The sequence below is a fragment of the Lampetra planeri genome, chromosome 3 (genome assembly GCF_965212315.1).
Source record: "Lampetra planeri chromosome 3, kcLamPlan1.2.h2, whole genome shotgun sequence".
Classification (NCBI taxonomy): Eukaryota; Metazoa; Chordata; class Hyperoartia; order Petromyzontiformes; family Petromyzontidae; genus Lampetra; species Lampetra planeri.
The window spans coordinates 23,751,409-23,772,801 of NC_136109.1; the positions used below are offsets into that span (position 1 = coordinate 23,751,409).

The 21,393-nt window shown below is 48.8% G+C and overlaps 1 protein-coding gene across 1 annotated transcript in view; it reads left to right on the top strand.

Moving 5' to 3' along the window:
• Positions 1-21,393, top strand: part of MAP2K5 (mitogen-activated protein kinase kinase 5) — a 58,708-nt gene that overhangs the window by 6,370 nt on the left and 30,945 nt on the right. Inside the window, exons 5-8 of the mRNA XM_078617102.1 lie at positions 879-919; positions 1,677-1,768; positions 3,881-3,929; positions 10,826-10,890. Of these exons, the coding sequence (XP_078473228.1) occupies positions 879-919; positions 1,677-1,768; positions 3,881-3,929; positions 10,826-10,890 (247 nt within the window). The remainder of the gene's footprint in view (positions 1-878; positions 920-1,676; positions 1,769-3,880; positions 3,930-10,825; positions 10,891-21,393) is intronic.

Genomic DNA, 21,393 nt, shown 5'->3' on the forward strand with positions numbered 1-21,393 from the left:
TTCTGGAATTGTTTCCTGAATGTTTTATTTTTTGTCTCGTTTTCATCACCTCATTTGTATTTTTAAAAATGATCTTTCTCATACCTACACTTGCGTTCGCTTCATTATCCTCAATGTGACAAAAACGCTTCTCTGCCATATAATTTGCATACGGCAAAAATAATTGATTCCGCAGGCATAAAAACGACCACATTTACTCGATGCATTGTTACGTGCTTACGCACATTGTTACGTGCTTACGCACGTAACAATGTAAGCTGCTTGCAGACAAACGTTGTAGTTCATGCAAGTGTCTGCTGGAGAATTGAAAACAAAATAATGAAATCTCGGGGACGGCTTCGCTGACCGACCGGACGCACGCGTTGCCACGTCCTGACCCAGAAGGGGTGACGGGGATCGCTCGCTCAGCGCGGCTCGCTCCGCTTGGCTCGCTCGCCGGAGCAGGCCCACACCGCGCCGGCGCCGTGACACGTTAACACTCCCTTAACTAAATAAAAAATGGAATAGTTAAAAAGGTAATTGATGGCCGGTGGACAAGGAGCTCGCTTAAAAAGAGGCCCTGGTGGCCGTGGAATCTGTCAAAGGCGACGGCTCGGCGACCGGTAACATATGGGAGCCATTTAAAAGAAGTCCTTGCCTGGAGTGATCGTCATGAAGCCACCACGCCTGCCCGCCCGCCCGCCCGCTCGCCCGCCCGCCCGCTCGCTCGCTTACTCGCCCGCTTGCCCGCCCGCCCGCTCGCTCTGTCCATCATTTTTTCCCGCCGCTAATTTTCGCGGCCGTTTCAATTTTCCTTCCCCGCGCGCAATTCATTTTCTGACATATTTATAAATCGCTTGAATACGACTCCCCAATTTAGCTCAATTACTCTGTTCCAGCTTGCAAGCCACCAGGGAAGCGAAACATACACGGCCTGAAGGTAATCATTTCAATAATTGTTTTAAGAGGGGGGGTCGGTGGGGTGGTTGTGGGTGTTGGGGAATGGGGAGGAGGTGGGTGTTGGTGGGGGGGCGGAGGGAGGGGGTGGGTGAGCAGGCCATAAATTTGTAATGCTGATGTAGATTGGCTAAATGTGGGCAAAGGAATTTCAACAGCTGCTTTATTGCCAAGCGTTTGACATTAGTCGAGCCTTTTGTCACACTGCACGTTGATTTCATTTCGTTTTAACCATTACATATTACCGCATCACTGCCTCTGTTAAACAATTGAAAGTCCCACTTTAACTATTTTTTTCTCCTTTGATGTCCATACACAGGTAAAAAAAAAATCTGATTTTTTTTTTTCATCTTTGGAAAATAACGGGGTGGCAGATATGAAACACATAATCGGTTGTGACAATTGTTACCTTAAAAAACATTTCTAATAATTCTCAACCCTTTTTACTGTATTAAAAAACCCATCATCACTTCACGGGCATAGCCAACAGTGAACGAGGTATTGGCTTGTGCAAAGCATTAAGGCGGAGGTAGCGTTTTACGGCAAAAAATATTTTATAAACATATATATATATATAAAAATCCCTCTCCGCGTCCGGTTGGCTCCTTTGCCGTCGGCGGAACCTGCCGACAGAATAATTAACCTTGGCAGGGAGGCGGGACGCGGGCTAATTAGGAGGCAGCGCTTGGCAGCGCCCGTTCGCACGTGACGCGACCCCCTCCCCTGCTGACCGCCCGCAGGTAAACACGCGCGCCGGGCCAGGGAGCGGGGCCACCGCCTCCACCGCCAGCGCCAGCGACAGCGGCGGCAGTAGCGGCCTCCCCACCAACAGGTACCGGACGGGCGGCTGACGCACGAGAGTTGCACGTCGCTTGAGCCGGTCGCCCGGCGTCGGCGCGGTTGTTCCACCCGCACAACGGTACGGCCTGTAATTGCCCTGAAATGCGGTTCGGCAAGCCCACAAGTTCGGGGACGGAATGTTTCGTACTTTTTCAGCCCCCTGTTCTATGATATGGGACGCACGTATCGCAATTTAAACATTCTCTCCTCCCCCCCCCCCGAAATACAAGCGAGGTGTTCCACAATTTTGGCAGTACATTTCAGGCACTTCACTCATGTGGATAATCATTGGTAGAATAATAAAAGTGGCTTTTGATCGAGGCAACAAATTAGTATTCTGTAATGCGGAGAGAATTATTTTTTACTACGACCTGACCTGGAGAGCGTGCAACACATTTATTTGAGACGATTATCACAGTACAGCAACTCTACGTCCCTTCGCAATACACAGTGGAATATTCAGCGAGTAGCAGGGAGTGCGCAACGGTGCGCGTGTTTGGACAGGGAAAGGAGAGAGAACGGGGATTGCTCGCCATTAGCCGTCCATTGCAGCGAACGGACGGCAACGTGTCCGTGAAAGTGACCCCGTCGAAATTGGGAAAACATTCCATAATGCACTTACGAATTGAGGTTCATTTATTTAAAATATTGGACTGGAAATATGCAAACAAAGCGATTGTACTCGTTAAGATATTGTACGTATATAATCTGGCGTGGAGTGTGCAGGCAGCACACGAAACAGAAATGTATTTTAAGGGTTTTAGATGACGAGACTTGTTCCGCTAAAACAGTGGGAGTCTCGAGGGTGACAGGTATGACAACGTCAGCGTCAGCTATGGTAGCCATCTCACAAGCCAGGCCACCAGCGGCTCCATACGTTGCTACGATTCGGGGTCACGGTTTGACTCAAGAATCGATTTTTGTTTTTGTCTCTTTTGTGTTGTCCATCTCGTTTGTGTAGTTTTGATCATTGCCTTTCCCTAAATGTAACAATAATATATAATTGCGTGTAATTTTCATGAATAGTAAACACTAAATTATCTCGCATCATGCATTGATGAATCGATCCGTCATTACATGCATACTCTTAAGATATATTAGTAGATGCAACGAGATATTTGTCGAAACAAGACAAACTTTTACAATGCAATTTACATTCACATAGTTGCGTCAAAATGCAACCACATCTCCAGGCACTTCACAGTGGAGAAAAAAAACCTAGCTATATGCAAATATAGTTTATTGTGAAAATATTTGACACTCAATAGAATCACTTAGTTTAGCGCGCAAATTCTCATAAAAGAAAATAAAGCTTCAAACCGTAAACAAAACATGCAAAGATAATTGTTCAACCGCCACGGACAGGAAAAAAAATATTATTACTGATTTATGAAGAAGAAGAAGAAGAAGAAGAAAAAAAGCAATCCATGTCGTTGATAGTCTGGTGCGGTGGCCACATTTTACCCAGTGACCTCGGCGCATGTTCACCGGAGTCGCTGGCCACTCGTCGGCCGTATGGAGATGAGGAGGGGCGGGTGGGGGGGGGGGAAGGAGGCAGCCCTGAGGGCAGAGCCCTCGTGCGTTCTGGGCGGCGCTGCGGCATCACCGAGGCTCTCCGTCCTTCAGAGGCGATGCTAATTTGTTAGTCCCGTTCACTTGCGGACGTTTCAAAGATCCCCCGACGCTCCGCCAGAACAGTGGGGCTGCGGCGTGCCCGTGTCGCGCCTAAATTAACCAGCCGCTATTAAAGGCATATTCCCCTTACACCAGCGGCAGCCTCCTTCAAAACTCCGTCCAGGGCAGCCGAACGCGGCCGCCCAGAATAAAGCATTTCTGTAATGGCGATGTTGTCGGGATTGCGGTCACTAATGGCATGCGGGGATGATGCGGTTTTTTTTTTGTTTTCGTCCACACGAGTGTTATGTGTGAAATGCACGCAAGTGCTTACGAGCCATGCCCTGCCAAGCGAACGTGACCCACCTCCGTACTGGGACACGCCAAACCGCCCGCAATAAAAATGGAGTGCCCCGAACGCTCCACGGGTATCGGCTTATCGGTTGAAACTGGATTGTCTGCCTGACCCTCCCCGTGTTTGTCATTGCAGTTTAAAGAAGCCCTCGGCAGAGCTAAATAAGATCCTGGCCAACGAGCAGGTACGCCAAAGGATCGCGGCCGCTCGAACACTCTCTCCCGTCCCTGCATGCACGGGCTCGCGCGAAATGCTCGCGCGTCTCTACTACGCCAAAAGCGGCGGCGTCGAATCACTTGCCCCGGTTGCACCGCCACGCATCCTGTGTCTCTCTTTCTAGATTTGAAGCTTTCGTGACTGCAAGGATTCATATTCTTAGGTTTTTTTCGGTAAAGTCACGTAGGTAAAAAAATAAAATTGATAAAAGTAAAATAAAAGAAAAATCACGACGTTTCGGAGTCACAGCACGATAGCTGTATCATGATACAGCAAGCATGCTGTGACAGTTCCACCTGAAGACGGAAGCTTGTGTTGCCTCCGAAACGGCGTGATTTATTTTTTATTTTTTTATTTTACTTTTATTAATTTAAATTTTTTACCTACATGACTTTACCGAAAAAACCTAAGAATATGTGTCTCTCTTCCTGTCTTCTTTAATCGTTGGCTTCGTTTTTTTTGCGCGATTTCTGTCATAGCTGCATAATGCGGCAATAACCCCCCCCAACCCCTCCACCCCCATGTTTCAATTTGTTTTTTCAAATGCGCTGCCCTATTTCTGGAAGATTACTGCCATGCCATTTGCTTCTTTATTGTTCGTTATTTTCCTTCACAATGAGCGCCGAGTTGTTTTTTTGTCATTCTTACAGAAAAGTTTGGAAATTAAAGCCGTTTTTAACTTCACGAAAACGTAACCCGAGGGCGTCCTTGCCAGATGCGGCGCGCTCCCGTTTTACTCTGGCGAGCGGAATTAATCTCTCTTCTTGCTCTTTCGCTCGCCGACTGGAGCCGGTAGTAAGCGCGCACCATGATGCTGATTTGCCGTCTCTTGTACGGACACATTAGAGCCACGTCATTCTTTATTCATCCAGCAATGCCTTGACTGTTAAGTCTCAGAACTTCTTTTTTTTTCGGAGACTTTTTTTTTAAGGTCATTTGGCCAAACACGTCGACGGAAACGATGTCAGCCGGTGAAGACGTGCGCATGCCAAAATTGAGCGCTCAAATGCAGCGCAGAATGGTCACCAGCGAACTTTATATACCGCCATCTCCTGGCTGACTTCTCTGCAGATCAGTGTCTGATGCACAAAATAATCTCGTCGCCATCCACCAACCCTGCCTCCTCACGAAGCCTGCAACGATTCTGCCCCAGTCACGAGTCAACGATTCAATGATTTGTCACAATTCTGGGATTGTTATTCGATTCAATCGTCGAGGCTCATTTGACCATTTTGGTGACTTAGCGGCATCTGGCCGCCGCAGAGGTCGCTTGGAAACCAATTGCAAACGACGTATAGGGATAGAAAACAAACTAATTTTTGCACATGCGGTTGGCGGCATTTTTCTTGAACTTATGTGTCGATGTTCATCGATGAATTGTAACATCGTTAAACCCCTGCTTGACAACAATATTGTACCTCTGCGCTATTTACTGCTTCGTTAGCGGAGCATTTAGCAGCTTTATCAGTGTACCATATTTTTTTGTATTCAGTTGTGAAATTAAACGACGCGCGGCGTTCGTAATCATCAGCCGTTATCAATCCGCTGCTGGATGAGGGCCCTCTCAAGCCGGTTGTCATCTCTCGCACGGTGTTCATCTCCCGCACTGGAGCTGAGTACATCGCTCCATTTCCTGGGCGGTCGTCCTCGGGCGTGTTCTGTCCGTTGGCCGTCACTCTGTTGCAGAGTTCGCAAACGGGTTTTGATTCCTTACCCGTACCCGGCCGCACCAGGGTCGCAAACGGGTACCCGTACCCTACCCGATACCCGGCTACCCGTACCCTACCCGTACCCGGCCGGGTATGGGTAGGGTACGGGTACGGGTACCCGATTGCGACCTCTGGGATGAAGCCATGTTGCAGGTGCGGGTGGGTTGATTCTAGGAACTTGAATTGTGAGAAGAGACAAGACGTTGGGAAATGAGTGACAAACGGTTACTCACCAGTGACTCACGGCCTACCCGTACCCGGCCGCACCAAGGTCGCAAACGGGTACCCGTACCCGGCCGGGTACGGGTAGCCGGGTATCGGGTAGGGTACAGGTATTGGGTACCCGATTGCGACCTCTGCTCTGTTGCTATTCTTTGACCACCAGCCATCGACAATTTCAGTGACCAAGTCAACTTTGGGATCCTAAGGGTGAATTGTTTATGCCCGAGTCTCATAGAGCCAAACTAAGGCACCCTTTTCGAGTCTAGGCATCCGATGCTAATCCCTGAGGCTCATAAAGCCAGACTTAGGATACTTTCGTTTCCTAGGGTTCAGTGTTAATGCCCAGGTCTGAAATCCAGAATAAGGCACCTTTAGATTCTTAGGGTCTACTGTAATTGTCCAAGGCTCAGTTGGGTGAGTGGCATCGCCGTGGGAGATTACCTTAGCGTATATATACACACACACACATTCTATTTACAATAAATCACGAAACCCTTGTAATTATAACAGACCTACAAATCCAGATGGGTCCAACCCCATTTGTGTCTGTCCCCTGCTCCCGTGGCTCGGCGCAGCATTTTTTTCAAGTTGTCCGCTTCCGAATCTCTCGGCGAAAGTTTGAACAAAACGAGACGACTTTTCCCCATCCACCCTGCTCGCATCCTCGCTCGCTTCTCCGCCTCTGATATATTTATTTGCCCGCTTGATACATATCTTTACGAAAACAAAATTATTTTCAGGTCGCGGCATAGCACAAAAGGCGTTCATCAAATTGCAGTTGCCGGGCTGCCCAAACTCGTTTAGCAAAATAAATAGGGCCGTGTGAATGGACAGAGGTCGGGTCCATTTTTCCCGTAAGTGTCTGTTTTGTGGGAGCGATGACAGCGGGGTTGGTGTTGACCCTCACCCCGGCAGTCAGACTCAATCAGTTTTCATCCTGCGGACAGACAAGCCCGCTCGTGTGTTACGCAAGGGGACGGGGGCGGGGGACCCCAGGCAAAAGCACTGGGGGGAGCGGAGGGGGGGTTGAATGTTTTTTTTCTCTTTTGTAATCGCGAGGGTGGGGGGGGTGCGAATTCGTGTGTGTGTGCTTGCGTTGGTGGATGTGGGGACTGGATAGAGAAAAACGACAGATTGATGGACAAGAGATGGAAAGTGGTGCTTGCGGACACACACACACACACGTGCGCGTCCACATAAATAGACGTACGAAAGAACGGAATTAACGCACCGAAGGCATCTTTTTGTTTTCTTCTTCAGTGGCCTCACGTGAAAGGTTTTGAGATTGGTTCAATTAAAGTTGCAGGTCTCCCGAAAGCCCTATTTTGTCAAATATTAATTGAACAGCAGCCTATTCCTTCCTTTGTGCCCTATTCGTTCCTCATACCGCTGCATTCACATTGATAAATGCAATAATTTTTCGTTTTCTTGAATCTTTTCATTGGTGGCGCGCAATAGAAATTGATATAAATATTTTCCTCCCAGCTCGTCCTGGAAGCGCTCTGTAGTCTTTATTCTCTTGCGAGCAGTAAAGAGACATTCACGTGGTTACAGCAAAAGGATTTTTTTTTGTTTTGCCTGGCAGTTCCCTCCTGAAACCGAGCCTCCGCGCTATTAAACGGGACCTGCCTTGTTAACGACTCGCGGCTATCGACTGCCGTCGCGCGGACGCGCAATATCAGCTCGCGCTGGCGAAAAGACTCGTTAGGAGGAGGAAAAATCGCAACTGACAGCCCAATATTGACCTCATCAGGCGTTCAGTAAAAACGAAAACGGGCCGCGCGGCCCCGCGCTCCCCGCGCACCGCCGATATTGACAGGTTCGAAACGACCGCTCGCGGCCTCGGATTGACGAATGTCGCGTGGCGAGATTGTTATTGTAATAGATCTATTACTCCGAAATTTGTCCGTAATGGGCGAGATTGATTGGGGCGGTTGGAATGGCCCCTAAATTTGTCTCGATGATATTTCGCTCCCTGGCCGAAAGGTCGAGCGGCGAAATGGCAATCGCTCTAATTATTTACAAAAAAAGAAGTGTCGTTTCTCGTCGGCGCGTATTGGCTGCCATTTCGTTTTTATGAGGGCGAAATTGTGATTGGTGGACGGCCGTCGCCATCCGTTTAAATTTGTCCACTCGTGACCAAGAGGGTAACCTATTAAAGGGTCGAGGCGGCCGAGTCTGATGGCGCAATATGAAATCCATCTGGTTAAGGTCGTGTTTACAAAAAATCAATAGCGGAGGGGAAATATTGCTTCAAACGGACATGATATTTTGGAAGTGACAGGTATTTTCATCACTGGTACTTTGTTGGTGTCGTGAAGGTTTAAGCGCTAGGACGGATGAGAGAGGGGGGGCCCTTGCTCTTAAGTGCCGACACGTTGCCTTCATTACCACTTACTAACACGGTAAAAAAAAGAAACGGTGCAACAAACGGCCATTGATTTTTATTTAGATTGCAATTTAATTTTGAATATGGTGTTGAGGAAGCTCATTATTTATTCAGTGTCAAAATCAATGGCTTAGCTGTGTGGGGGAAAGTCAGTGTCTAGTGTACGAAAGGTTAAGTTATGATTTTGGTATTTCAACATTGGATTTTTGTTGAGTTTATAATTTAATTTTATTATTAAATGTTTTGACAGTGTCCCAATTTAGAATTCTTGCTGGAGCGTTATGCTTTACGTGGATGTAATTTTAAAACAAAAAATCCCTCTAGCGATCATTGCACAAGCGTATTTTAATTATTGTTGCGATTATGTTATTGGGTTAATATTTTAAGAACATTTTAATTTGCTTTTAAAGCAAAATGTGTTTTAAAGACTAATTTCTTTGAGATCCAGGTAATATTAACTCTGGTAGGATGTTGTGGCTAAGTCATTAGCATCCAATCAGCGCTAATCTTTAAAGCCTTCATAAATAACTTTAAATCCCCCAAATGAAATTACATAATTGCTGTCAATTAATTATTTGCCAAAGTTTGACAAGAAGGTACTGCATGTCTTGCAATCTTTTTGGGCCCTCTTAAACTCAATGCAGAAGCATTTTAACCCGTAGCAAGCGGAGAAGACAAGGAAGGACCCTACAAAATAACCAACAAAAATATTTTTTTTTAAGTTTCATATTGATGCTCCTGCACAGCGATGGGTCGTAGAATATGCCAGTAATGAAACTGCCTGTCAGTAATCCAGAGCTTACTCTCGGCTGACTGTGAATTGTTGGCAAAGTTTCGAACAGTTTACATCTCACTCGTAACACCTTCCCCACCGCCGCCCACCACCCACCCTCTCCTCCTCCCCGCCGCCACCACCGCACACCTTATTTTTATTTATTTATTTTTTATAAATTGCTTGACAAACTGAGTATTGATCGGCTCTGCACTTGACACGACCTCAGACGTAACACGCACAGACCTTGAGGGGCTTCGTTTGATTGGGCGTTTTTTTTTCTTCACATGAATAATCTTTTCCCCTCGACGTTTTCTCTTCTTTCTGCCTTCTCTCTACCTTGCCTTCGTCTCTCCGGCGATACCGTCATTTGTTTTCTTCTTGTTATATCTGCGTGTGCGTCTGCGTGTGCGTCTGTGTCTTTGTGTACGTCTGTGTGCACCCATGTACGTCCGCGTGTACGTCTGAGTGTACGCCGCTTTTGAACCGAGCTTGCCATTTTCCCGCTGCGGTCATTATTCCGTCCCGGTTTTTAACCGTTTTCTGCCCCCCCCCGCCTCCCCCACCCGGCCTCCTCCCCCCACCCTCCCCCTTACTTCCCCCACGACGCTAATGTTTAATGCAGTGTTTTTAAATCGTTCGACAATTTGGAATGAATTAAGTTGTCTGCCGAGATTAAGAATGTGACGTCTCGTGGGCCATCGCCACTGCGCCGCCGCCCATGCTCGCACGCCTCGAAGCGCCCGCTCTCTCACGCGCTCGGTGCTCCGCGTCTCCCACGCTCTGCCGTTGCACCGGCGGGCGCCTTGTAACCGCGTGGCGGACGCGCCGCTCCGCGAATTAGTTTACACCGTGTGGTGAAGTATGGGCAAATGGCATCAGTGACCCCCTGCTCGCAGTTGACAGGCGCTCCCGCATCCATTGTGTGAGCTGACAGAAGGGACGTGCGTGTGCTACCCTTTAGCACGCACGCCCAAGCCAACGCGCCGTGCGCGCACGGCCCCCTTGTCGCTCCACTCCTGGACGAGGGCCTTTGCGTGCCACGTGGATCGTGGAGGTTGTTTGACCGTGCTTCACCACGCCGCTCAGCCCGGGCCGGTGGTAGTTGGGGGAGATGAGAGCTTTTAAGCGCCGTACTACATAACCCTTTGATGCGCTGCCCTCTTTAGTCTAAATCTCTCGTCGCCAGCCTGCTCTGACCAGCGTGGTGAAGTATGGTGAAACAAACCCCCTTCACCAGTATGGGCTGGTGAAGGGGGTCATCCAGCAGGGGATTGACAGAGAGCTGTGATTTTTCTTTTTGGACTGGAATGTCTTCCGAAAATTCGCCAGCGTCTTGAGATGAGGCCGCGTTTTTGACGCCCTCGTTCGTGCTCAGCGCTTGCGAGTCCACTGCTGCGCAAGGGCCTCCCCACGCCTTGCCCGTCGTCGGTGTTATTTGGCCATACTTCACCACGCTGGTCAGCGCGGGTTGGTGAAGGCGGGCAGCATAGATGTGGAGGTGTAGACGTTTATTTGACCGTCTAGCCTACGTAGGCACCCAAGTCGTCTTGTTTTCTGCGGCTAGACTTTGGCTTTTTACCGAACACAGAGATTCGCTCGCTTGCTGAGAGATGAGCGATTAGCTGCCACGGTGGGCACCACCAGGATCGGCCGAAGAGGGGCGGCAGCTTTTTCCTTTTCGGTTGCCGGTGAGGCCTGTCACTTTCGTACTTGCTAATGGGCTCGCGTTGTTCTTGCCGCCCCCCCCCCCCACAACCACCCCCCTGCAGATCAGTGAGCAGGACATCGAATACCAGGACATGCTTGGCCATGGAAACGGAGGAACCGTCTACAAGTAAGCTCGGCCCGCCTGGCGTCACCCACAGTTCCGTCGGTCCATCCGCACGTTCCGACAGAACAACCGAAAAAAAAAGAATGTACAAAAAAAATCGTAAGAAAACAGCTGGCGTCACGTCCCATAGAACGTCCAACAGATGAGATGCTCGCTATACAAGGTAATATTTTGTAAAGGAGCTCGGAGGCATCTGTTTTTATTGGAGTAGTGTACTGCCGAATTTATGACCCGTAATTACTTCCGCTGCCTCACATGCATTTACATGCCTAATGCCTCTTGGTGGAGGCAGGCAGCAGTAGCAGCAGCAGAGGGAGTTGGTGGAGGCTGACGAGGCATACTAAAATCGGACCGTGCTCTGATATTAAATAAATGGAAGCTCTTCGTGGCATCCTTGACCACGTCGAGTGGCCAGGCCCGTTGCGCTGCAGCTCGCGCGTCCACGGGGGGGCGGGGGTTTGGCACCGCTCGTCGGGGGTCGGTGTACGTACAGCCATTGTTGCCTCAATGTTGGGGCTGCGGTTACGGCTGCTGCTGTTGTTGTTGTTGGGATTACAGCAGTTAGGATTATGATTGTGTCAGACGTAGGTTTTGATAGGTTTCGGGTTGGGAATAGACCTTTGAGGCTAAGGCTGTCATTAGCGCTCGGGCTGCTGTTATTGCGTGGGGTTAGGTTATTGTTAAGCAAGGGGAGGGGGAGGGGGGGCGCAGTTGTTAGCAAATTGCGCTCTGAACCTCGGCGATCCCGAGCAGGCTTTCCGGCCACGGCTGACATTCAGCACTGAGTGGTATCTCAATCGGTTCAGGGTGCTCACTTCAGCAGCCCGCGTTGGCCAACGTGGTGAAGTGTGGTCAGAATACAATTCCCATAACTGACAGCAGTGTGAAGAGGCATTCGTCCAGCGGCAATTTTTATGTATATTTTTGTAAACATTGTGAAATATGTTGTTGGTATTGTGGTTAGTAAGGACTAATTTAGCATTATTGCCAGTGTGTTAGGGTTATCTTTTTCATGTTTTGTTATATTTATTATGTTTTTATGGTTTTTAGACGTGAATTAAAAGATGTGTCAATTATTTGTAGGCAATGGTTAGGATTAGGGCAGGTTTATTGTTGATTCGTTAATGAGGCTTGCCAATGTTGTTGGCATACAATTTATTGCTAGGGTTAACATATTTATGGTAATTGTAAATGTTCGGGTAATTTATATAGAAACAGTTGCTGGTTGGGCGGACAAGAATGGATGTAGGGTTAGAGAGGTCATGGCCAGTTGTTGGGATTGTGGCTGTTGTTGTTGTTGGAGTTATTTTACCGTTGGTCGGGGTCGCGAGAAGCAGGCCCTGCGCTCGGACACTCGGCCGCACGGGGTGCGCGGTATTTCACGCGCGTTGAGGCTATTGCAAGATCTCGTTTAATCACGACTCGAGAGCCCACTGCTCCTGTCATGGGAGCGAGCCTTCACGAGCGTTGCTGTTAGCACCGGACTGAGAGCCAAAGGTGAAAGACCCCCACCCCCACCCTGCCTTTCGATTACAAAACATCGTCTCCTACCGGCTACACCGCCCCCACCTCCACCTCTGCCCACACAAAAGTGTAAACGAGGACGCCATGGGTTGGACCAGATGACGCCAAAAGGAGACTAGGATCTAAGAAAAGCTGTCTCGGGTGTGGACCAATCAACTTCAAGGACAGTGCACATTATCAGAGTTATGTTTTTTGTTTGCATTATGACTGCAGGTATTGTGGTCTATGCAAACATGACTCCTTGTATAAAAGGTGTCAGTTTTGTTGCCAGATAGAAGGGTAAAAAAACAATTATCATATTTTTTACTGGCAAATGAGGTTCCAATGGTGAGGACGCCACAGTTAGCCCACCGGCAGGTCGCGTGTGGCTGGGCTAAATTGCGTAAACACCCGACTTTTGCCGGAGATGCCGTGGCCAGCGTGGGAGAGTAGCAAATGAATAGCGTCGAGAGGCAGCTCTCGTGATCATTCTGAGTACAGGGGCTGCACCTTGACCTTTTTAATTTTTTGAGTGACCGCATTTACGCTACGCCTTTCTGTTTTCACGCTGAGCAGCCGGCGTCGCTGTCGCAGAATTGACTGCGGTCCTGCGCCGGTACCGCGCTGCGCTGTTGACAGACACCGGTTCGCGCGCGCCATGAGCGGTAATCGGCTCGGACGTCCGAGCACAATCCGTACAGTCAATTCCGAACCCGCACTTGAGGCAGAGGGGACGTGGGGTGGGGGGGCCTCGTATTTACTGCATTTATAATTAAATTATCCTTTTGTTTTTCTGTTGTGTTTCGCTCTCCGCCGACACGGCTATTTGAATTTTTTGTAAGTAAACACTTGACTTGATTATTTTGCGCTCGATGCTGTCGCGTTTTTTTCCCTCTCCTTTTGTCACCGTATGGAAATCCTGCTCACGAAACGGAGAATCTGCAGGTGGCCCGATGACCTCGAGTGTTAGAGTGCTGAGCCGCCACCGCTGAGGTCATGGGTTCAACTCGGGGTTTTTAACTGCCCTGTGATGGAAGGCGAGTGGATGGTCTCATTCCAGTCACCAAAGATTGCACAAATTAATTCGAAATTTTGGCATTGAATGTAACTAAATCCAGCTTGGAGAATTTTTAAATCATACGTTTTGCTGGCTTGTGTGACCCGTTATGAGTAAAGGATAAAAAGCCGACTTGAATTATTTTTCCAGAGGGTGCCCTGTGACAAATATCTTCTGCAAATGTTGGAGGTACACCGTTCTGTGAGATTTCCAAATATATAATCACAATTTTATGATGTGACGCCGATCGCACCATGGGAAAGAATTTTAAAAGGGATACAAAATAAAACGACCAAAGGTATATATTTTCAAAAAATCTAAGGAATCTTGATCAAAGACATTTTTTTGACAATTCCCAATGAGATAGTGAATGAACTTAAACTTTTCTCCAGGGCCGGGGCTCTGGTCGCTCACCGCTAATGCTTCTCACCTCCACGCCCACGCACAATCTGTTTTACTCACAAAAAAGCCACAACTCCGCTCCTGGCCCGCCAAACCCCCCCCCCCCACCCACCTCCCTTCCCCAGAAAATATTCCGTATTGATTTGTTTCAACCGTGCGCAAAATGTTATAGAAAATAAGATTTATCTCAATTGCTTACTCCTTGGCTCAGATGTGTTGGGGATCATTTAACATAACTAGTGTGTAATCATTTATTTTCATCTGGTTTAAGGTTCTTCAATTTAATAAATTGGGCCAATTTGTTTTCGATGCATTGTGTCATTAAGTTGCTGCCGCCGCTGTCGCAAGCCTCGGGGGCAAGGGGTGAGCCATGGCCACGCCCCCATCCATCGCCTGCGAGTGAAAAATGAAACGGAATATTAGCGCTGTCTATCGGCGATTGAGCGTGGATCTCAGCCAGCACCCCCCCCCCCCCAAATTACAATCTCTCTTTTGCCCCCCAGAATGTTTCGAGCCAGGGAATTTTTTCTGCCTGAAAACAAAAAGGCCCTCGTCTGAATGGGTTTCCAGATGGTGCATCGTTCAGTCGCCCATTAAAACTAATCCCCGCGCAATCTAAGTCATTTCAGTAAAATTGTATTTATTGCTTTGACAGTGCTTTGTCATTCCACTGCTGGATGAGGGCCTCGCCCTGTAGTCATGTAAGTTGCTGTGGCAGGAGTATTACCGCAATGGTTCGTGCACAGCGCTATGAAGGTGGCGACCAGAGTTCAATTCCCGGCCACAGTGAACATCGGTGGCCGGGTGATACATGAACCGGTCCTGAACCCCACCCCTTCACCAACCTGGTGAAGTATCGTCATATAACAAGATGTAGCATGTCGAGGTATTCGATCTTGCTGTTGATTAAGAAAGAGCCGCTAAGTTTGGAATAATAAAACATTGTATTGCTTGAGAATATTAGCACGACTTCTTGTAAACATGTATTAATGATCACAAGCATGTAAGTTCTATTATTTACATGCAGAATTGTAATTTATTTTCAGTATACTCCCTCCATCCGTAATTTTCTCCGCGATTCGTATCGAAACGTTCAGCGTTGGTCCGCTTGCGTCGTCCGTCGCACACGGTCGCTCGCTAACGATCTCAGGCGGTGCGGATTTATCCAGCGCAGAGCGACGTCATGACCAACTCCGCGCTTCCTGGCTCCGTTCGTGTGTATCGCGGTGAAATCATCGTGCATGAGCATGGACTGGGTGCATAAGTGCAATATTTATTCAATGCCATGTTGAATATTCGAGAAAATTTTAGTTACGATATTGTGCCCAGCGCTACGATTGCTTCGGGAGTAGAATTTCGGGGAAAATTACTCTGCTTTGAGACAAATTGAAGAATAGAACCAAGCGGATAGGAGGTAAAAATGTGGGCAAACTATGGGATGCTTTACTTAATAATAAACTTTGCACGTGTTTAATCATTAAGGGGGGTGGAGCGGTAGCACAGTGGTTAGCGTCACTACGCTATGAACCTGGCGCGCTCCCTCCTTTGACCGCTGGCCATAATCCCTTTCTGCCCAAGCCCATTTACTCTTCTTACCAGCCAATGCAATGCCTCTGACTTGCGTGTGTTGTAATTTTCGTATATAATTCGCATGCATTGTAGCCAATCGGCTCTTGCGCACAGGGTTCAACGCGTGTACCGTTCGATGAAATCATCACGCGAACTCCGATATTAGTAAGCCACTGGAGACCGATGCACTTTTAAATCTGGATTGAAAACTCATTTATTTAGAACTGCTTTTTTGTGTTTATTTTGTTGTCCTTCCCCACATCTCCAATTAGCACGGTTGGCTACGTACGGTGCGAAAGAAGTTCAAAGGTCAAGGTGCAGCCCCTGTACTCATAATGATCTCTTGATGATTTGATTGATCGCTTTACGCACACGTCTACCGCTAACCCCGGGGGACACCTACACCGCGCGCCCGAACGGTCACAAAACCGGGATGCAAGCCCTTGCCGCCACACCGGAGCTGAGTGGCTTTCAGGGCGCAGGCTGAGGAAGAGCTGCACTGAGGCCGAAGCTGGCGGGGTGAACGGGGACCGAGTGGAGGATGTTCCACAGACGGGGGGGGGGGCAGTCGAGGAGGCGCAGCGTCTGCCGGGTGCGCGTCTCTTCCGGCTCTCGGTGTTGATGAGGCGGTCACCCCTTCTGCTTGCCTCACAGCCTCATACTTTTTATATATGCTTGCGTTTAACACGAAACGATTTTTTTAATTTAACCAGGTAAAGCCCACTGAGCTGTATAGATGGATAACTTTTTTTTTAGAAGCGACCCGGCCAAAAGTGGCTTATCATGTGGACATTTATTGCAGCCCAAATACTCTAAACGTATGTTGATTCGAAACGTGGAGGGGAAACACTGGAGGACCCGGAGAAAAATCCACGCGATTACGGGGAGAACACGCAAACTACAAATATACAGCAGGCGTCAGGGTCTGGATCGAACTCACGACCTCCTGAATACCAGGCGAGGGACTTCGAGCTGCCTTGTCCGTCTGTCGGCGTGCACGGACATTTGTGGGGAGCAGCTGCGGTGCAGTGGTTTTTAGTTCACCACATTGGTGGCTGTCATCGGTGGCGAGTGGTACCTGAACTATACCTGTGCTTCCCTTGCGTCGTCTTTGGCCATCAAAGATTGTCAGACATGTAAATGTTGCACCAGGCAGCCGGGCATGGGGCTCGCCACTCCGACCGCTCGTGCGACGTTCTGTCCTTAATAGGTGCGAGCTAACAAACCCGAGCAGTTTTGTGCTTTTGTGCTGGTCTGAGTAGGTGGAGAGCGGTGGTGTCGCGGTTAGCACGCTGCGCTATGAATCTGGCAGCCCGGGTTTGATTCCCACTCACGGTCAACACCAGTGACGATTATCTGAACTGGTCCTGGGCCTTTCATATGTCGACTCAGCTTCAAATTAGTATTTGGTGCAGTTCAAACATTGCCTCTAGGGAGACAAAGGCGGCCGGGCGTGGTGCTGGCCACCCACCCCCTCGTGTGCTTTGCCATTCTTCATAGGTGCTCACTAACAGCACTTGCCCCAACAGTCTGTTGAGGCTATACAGGGGGTCTTTGTCTTTGTCTCTGACACCACCTAACCGCTCAACAGAGAACTTTGCGTGAAGATTCATTGTGGGTGTCTATATTGTGTCTCATAGCCGTGACAGGCTGAAAGATTCATAACAGACAGCACATGTTCTTGGTTCTTTCGGTAAAGTCTACGTGACTTTACAGAAAGAACCAAGAAGATGAATCCCTGCAATCACGAAAGCTTCAAATCGAAATTTAGACAGCACATGTACAAGGAGCCCAGGTGGCTCGTGGATAAGAGCACTGAGGTCCATCATTGTTGCTGTATGTATGTATGTATGTTGAACGTCTTTTGTACCGTAGGTAGCCAACCGTGCTAATTGGAGGTGCAGGGAAAGGACAACGAACTAAACGCAAAAAGCAGTGACGAAGAAATACGTTTTCAATCTAGACCTAAAAGTCCATAGCTACAGTGACTTCGTAATGTCGGACGGAAAGAGTGTTTCAGACGGCTGCGGGAGCGCATAGTAAAACGCGCGATGCGTTGACCGTCTTTGTTCGATGGTTAGCCAAAAGCCGCTGCTTGCGAGGACGACTGGAGTTTGCATCAGAGTCGAGGTTTGTTGAGAGTCGAGGTTTGAATCTGGTTCTCAGCCACCCTTGATTAAACCGGCTTTCACACGTGTAGAGAGTTGACGCCTCACAGCAGGTCAACGCCAATGCACGATTAACATCACGTTAGGGTTGGTTTATAACTTAACGAGGCTCAACTTCATCCCTGAGAGTGTACAAACATTGCCCACAGCAGCGCAGGTGGCAAAACGTAGCGTCCCCCCCCCCCCCCACTGTTGCGTGGATGGATGAAAGAGTTATCTTGAAGCGACCTTGGAGGTGGCTCTGCGAACGGCATCTGCGAGAGTTCTGAATTACAGTGATCCCTCGTTTATCGCGGTTAATGGGGACCGGAACCCCTCACGATAGGTGAAAATCCGCGAAGTAGGATTGGCCCCCTAGGAATCCGTATATGTGTGTGTGGGTACCAGAATGTTTAAAATATGTTTATTTATACTTTATATATATATTTTACTTAAATCTATTTAATTATAAAACCTTAATATTATACATTCACTCTCTCTCTCATACGATACGTATTATGGTGTTCTACACTCACCAATGACAGTAGTATCTTGAGACTTGACTCCAGTAATGACGACGACGACGATGACAATGATGATGACAATGACGACGATGACAGACCTGTGCAGTTCGATGAATGTGATGATGGATGATGATGATGGTGTTACTGCACAGGTATAATGAGGCCTTTAAATCAGTTCGAAAAATCCGCGATGCACTGAGGCCGCGAAACTTGAACCGCGAAGTGGCGAGGGATTACTGTAACATGAAAACTAGTTGGACGACTGCGAAAAAGAGCTTTAGAGTTCGTCAGATTATTCCGGTGTAAATAAATGCTCCGATTCTGTCTCGTGACATGACACCGATACCACAATTGTAATAAAATTGAGAAAGTAGTCGGAAACCTTTTTGAATGGAATAGTAAACATTACAAGTGTGCATGTAAAGGCATAACATCTCAACCGTTGTACGTTCCGCTGAGCTTATTAGTTCACTTACGGTTCATCCCTCCAGCTGTTTGACATCGCTGGGAAAGTCAACTCTGGATATTTCGCCGATGCAAATTGGTTAAGAGGTTAACGAAAACACTTCTTGACCGACCTCAATCGACCGTGGTTACCGGAGACGCTCTCTGCCGTGGTTCATCCTCGTAATAATCGAGTCGATTCGTCGGCATTTCCACGCCCCAGAGACACATTTCCAAAGTCGAATTTTCCGCACGGAAAGCTGCGGTTTGAACCTAGCGGACGGAAAGCCGTGGTTTTAATCCTGGGGAATGTCAGCGGCGGGCGGATGGACGCTGACGCGTCAGCGCCACGCTCACCTTCGCAGACGCGTTACCCTTTGACACGGCCCGGCAACCCGCGCCACCACCGCGGTTCCTTTCCGACCGTCGCTTTTGATTGCGCTGTTTTTTTCCGTTTCCACCGTTCTGCGAAACAGCGGCGGTGAGGTGAGAGGGGGGCGGTGAGTAGTAGCGATGGGAGGACGAGGGTTAAGAAAAAAAAAACCTCGGAGGATTTTTTTGTGTGTCCCCTAAAAGAATGGCCCCCGTGTTAGCGGCGAGATGGCAGTTGCACCTTCGCCCCCAATTCTTTTCGCTCACACAAGAGGAATGAGCTAATACAACTTATTGATTTTGTTCCCCTGCAAACCTGTTACATCCGAGGACTACTTCTCTCTCTTCCACACCCCCCCCCCCTTTTTTTTTACGGTGCACAATCCACGAGCGGGAATGAAGACGTATGGAAGGCGATAACCAAGTCGGCGGGATGACATAAACGCTGTAATATGTTGTGAAATGGCGCTTACCTCTCTGACCACTTTCATTTTTGCTGCCGTGAGAAACCATTAGTTTGACTCGTCGGACACTGACAAATGGCTCCGGTGAAATTACGACGTGTGACGGCGATTTATTAACTCTCCGCGATGGCTGTGCACCTGTGTCGACGCGCTTATGGCACACTTGTCCGTCAAGCGCGCACGGGGGGACGTCTTCGTGGCGTTTTTCGTGCCGCTTATCCCATTACTGGGCGCCGTGATTAGCGCCGCTGTTTTTGTGCCGAATGCGGGGAGCGAGAGAGAGAAAGAAATCGCGCTCGGCCATTACTCGGCAGCACAATGCCCCCCCTCCCTCCCTGCCCTCTCTCCCCTCGCTCCCACAGAACAAGAGCACAATGACGCGTGTGTAGGAGTGAAATAATTGATAAACAAATAAAGACTCATAATAACATAATAACTTAATAAATCTGCACTTATGGAGAAGAGAGAGCACTGCAGTTCTTCCCCCCCACCCCTTCCCCACCCACCCCTCTGAGACTCAATGAAAACAACCGATGACTCGCACGACCTATACCTAAAGGAAACGTAGATTTGTCAATGGGGTGGTCACATCTCGCGCTCTCGCGCCGGCACTTACAAATATCAATTTAAATACGCTGTCACATTTGAGGAGCGGTGAGTCTGTACGTCACGCGGGAGGTAATCGCCCGGTTAAGGCTCACGCGCGTCTGCATAAGGAGGGGCACGGCCGGGCACGTAACACGCAAAGGGGAGGAGCGTGCCAGCCATTACGGCCGTCCCCGGCCATTTAGCGGGGGGGTCATCGTAGCTTGATAAATAACGCCGCCTTTGCTCCCCGCGTCGGCACGGCACACACCTGTGCCGGAGTAACGGTGACCACGAGGAACTGTTTAGGAGAAATTAGAAATCGGTGGGGGAGGGGGGGGGCAGATGGGTGGGAGGGCGGCTGGGTGGCGGTGGAGGTGGTTTGGGGGGGTTGAGCGGGGGGGGGGCGGGGGGGGGCGGTGGGGGGCCTGGGGGTGGGTGGTGGGGGGGAAGAGGGCTTTTTGTCGCGTGACATTGAGAATAAGCTCCCGCTGGCTACTGATGAATATTAATACACGAAGGCAATTTGGTGCGGGGGGAAAAAAAAAAAAATCGCTTCCAGGTCCTCATCAATTTGCAGCGGGAACTTGATTTTGATGGAAATTTTCGCGATACAATTACACCGGAAGGTTTTTCCCCCCGCGCCGCCATTTATTTAACGGTTTCGCTGTTTCAGCCGAAACGAAGATGATAATGGTGGCTTTTTTCGATTCACCCTTTTTATCACCGATCGTTTAAAGGACTCCAACGCATGGCCCGGTGGGAGAGAGCAGAGAAGCAAAAACAGCCAAAAAAAAACCAACAAAAAACACTCCCACTTCTCACTATTTCTCCGTCGCTGACGGACGTGCCATTCATTTGGGCAGAGTTTTGAGAACGATATGAAAATTGACTTTTATTCTCGCGTCGACGAATTAGGGGGGGGAGGGGGGTGGGGGCGGCGAAATTGATTGCGTGTTTTCCGGCCATTTTCCCTCGCATGCCATCCTCAGGTATCGCCTGCTGTGAGTAAATATTGGTCGTGTCAAGTCTCGTTAGAAGCCTTTGAGGAAATAATAGGACAGTCCAATTTCGCACTGCGGAAGCCGACTTTTCACGGAGAATAATGAGTTGAGTATTGCTTTGGCATTAAGCAAAGATTTTGCCATTACCTGCATTACACTACGGACGTCAGGTAGATTTGAATTGCGTGTATTTCGGGGGCGGTGGAGGTGGGTGGTTTCGGTTGTTTCAAAACGAGCACCGAAGCTCGCTCGGCGCGTAACAGGTCCATGGGACGCCCATTGTGTGAATTGTAGAATTGCTTACGCTGACTGCCGCATTGCTCGTTATAATTAATTGCCGTGTCAGCTAATGATAAATTAATCGACGCGATTCGACCTCACGGCTCGGTTTTTAACAATCAGATTTTTTTTGTGAGCATCGTTATTTGGTTTTCT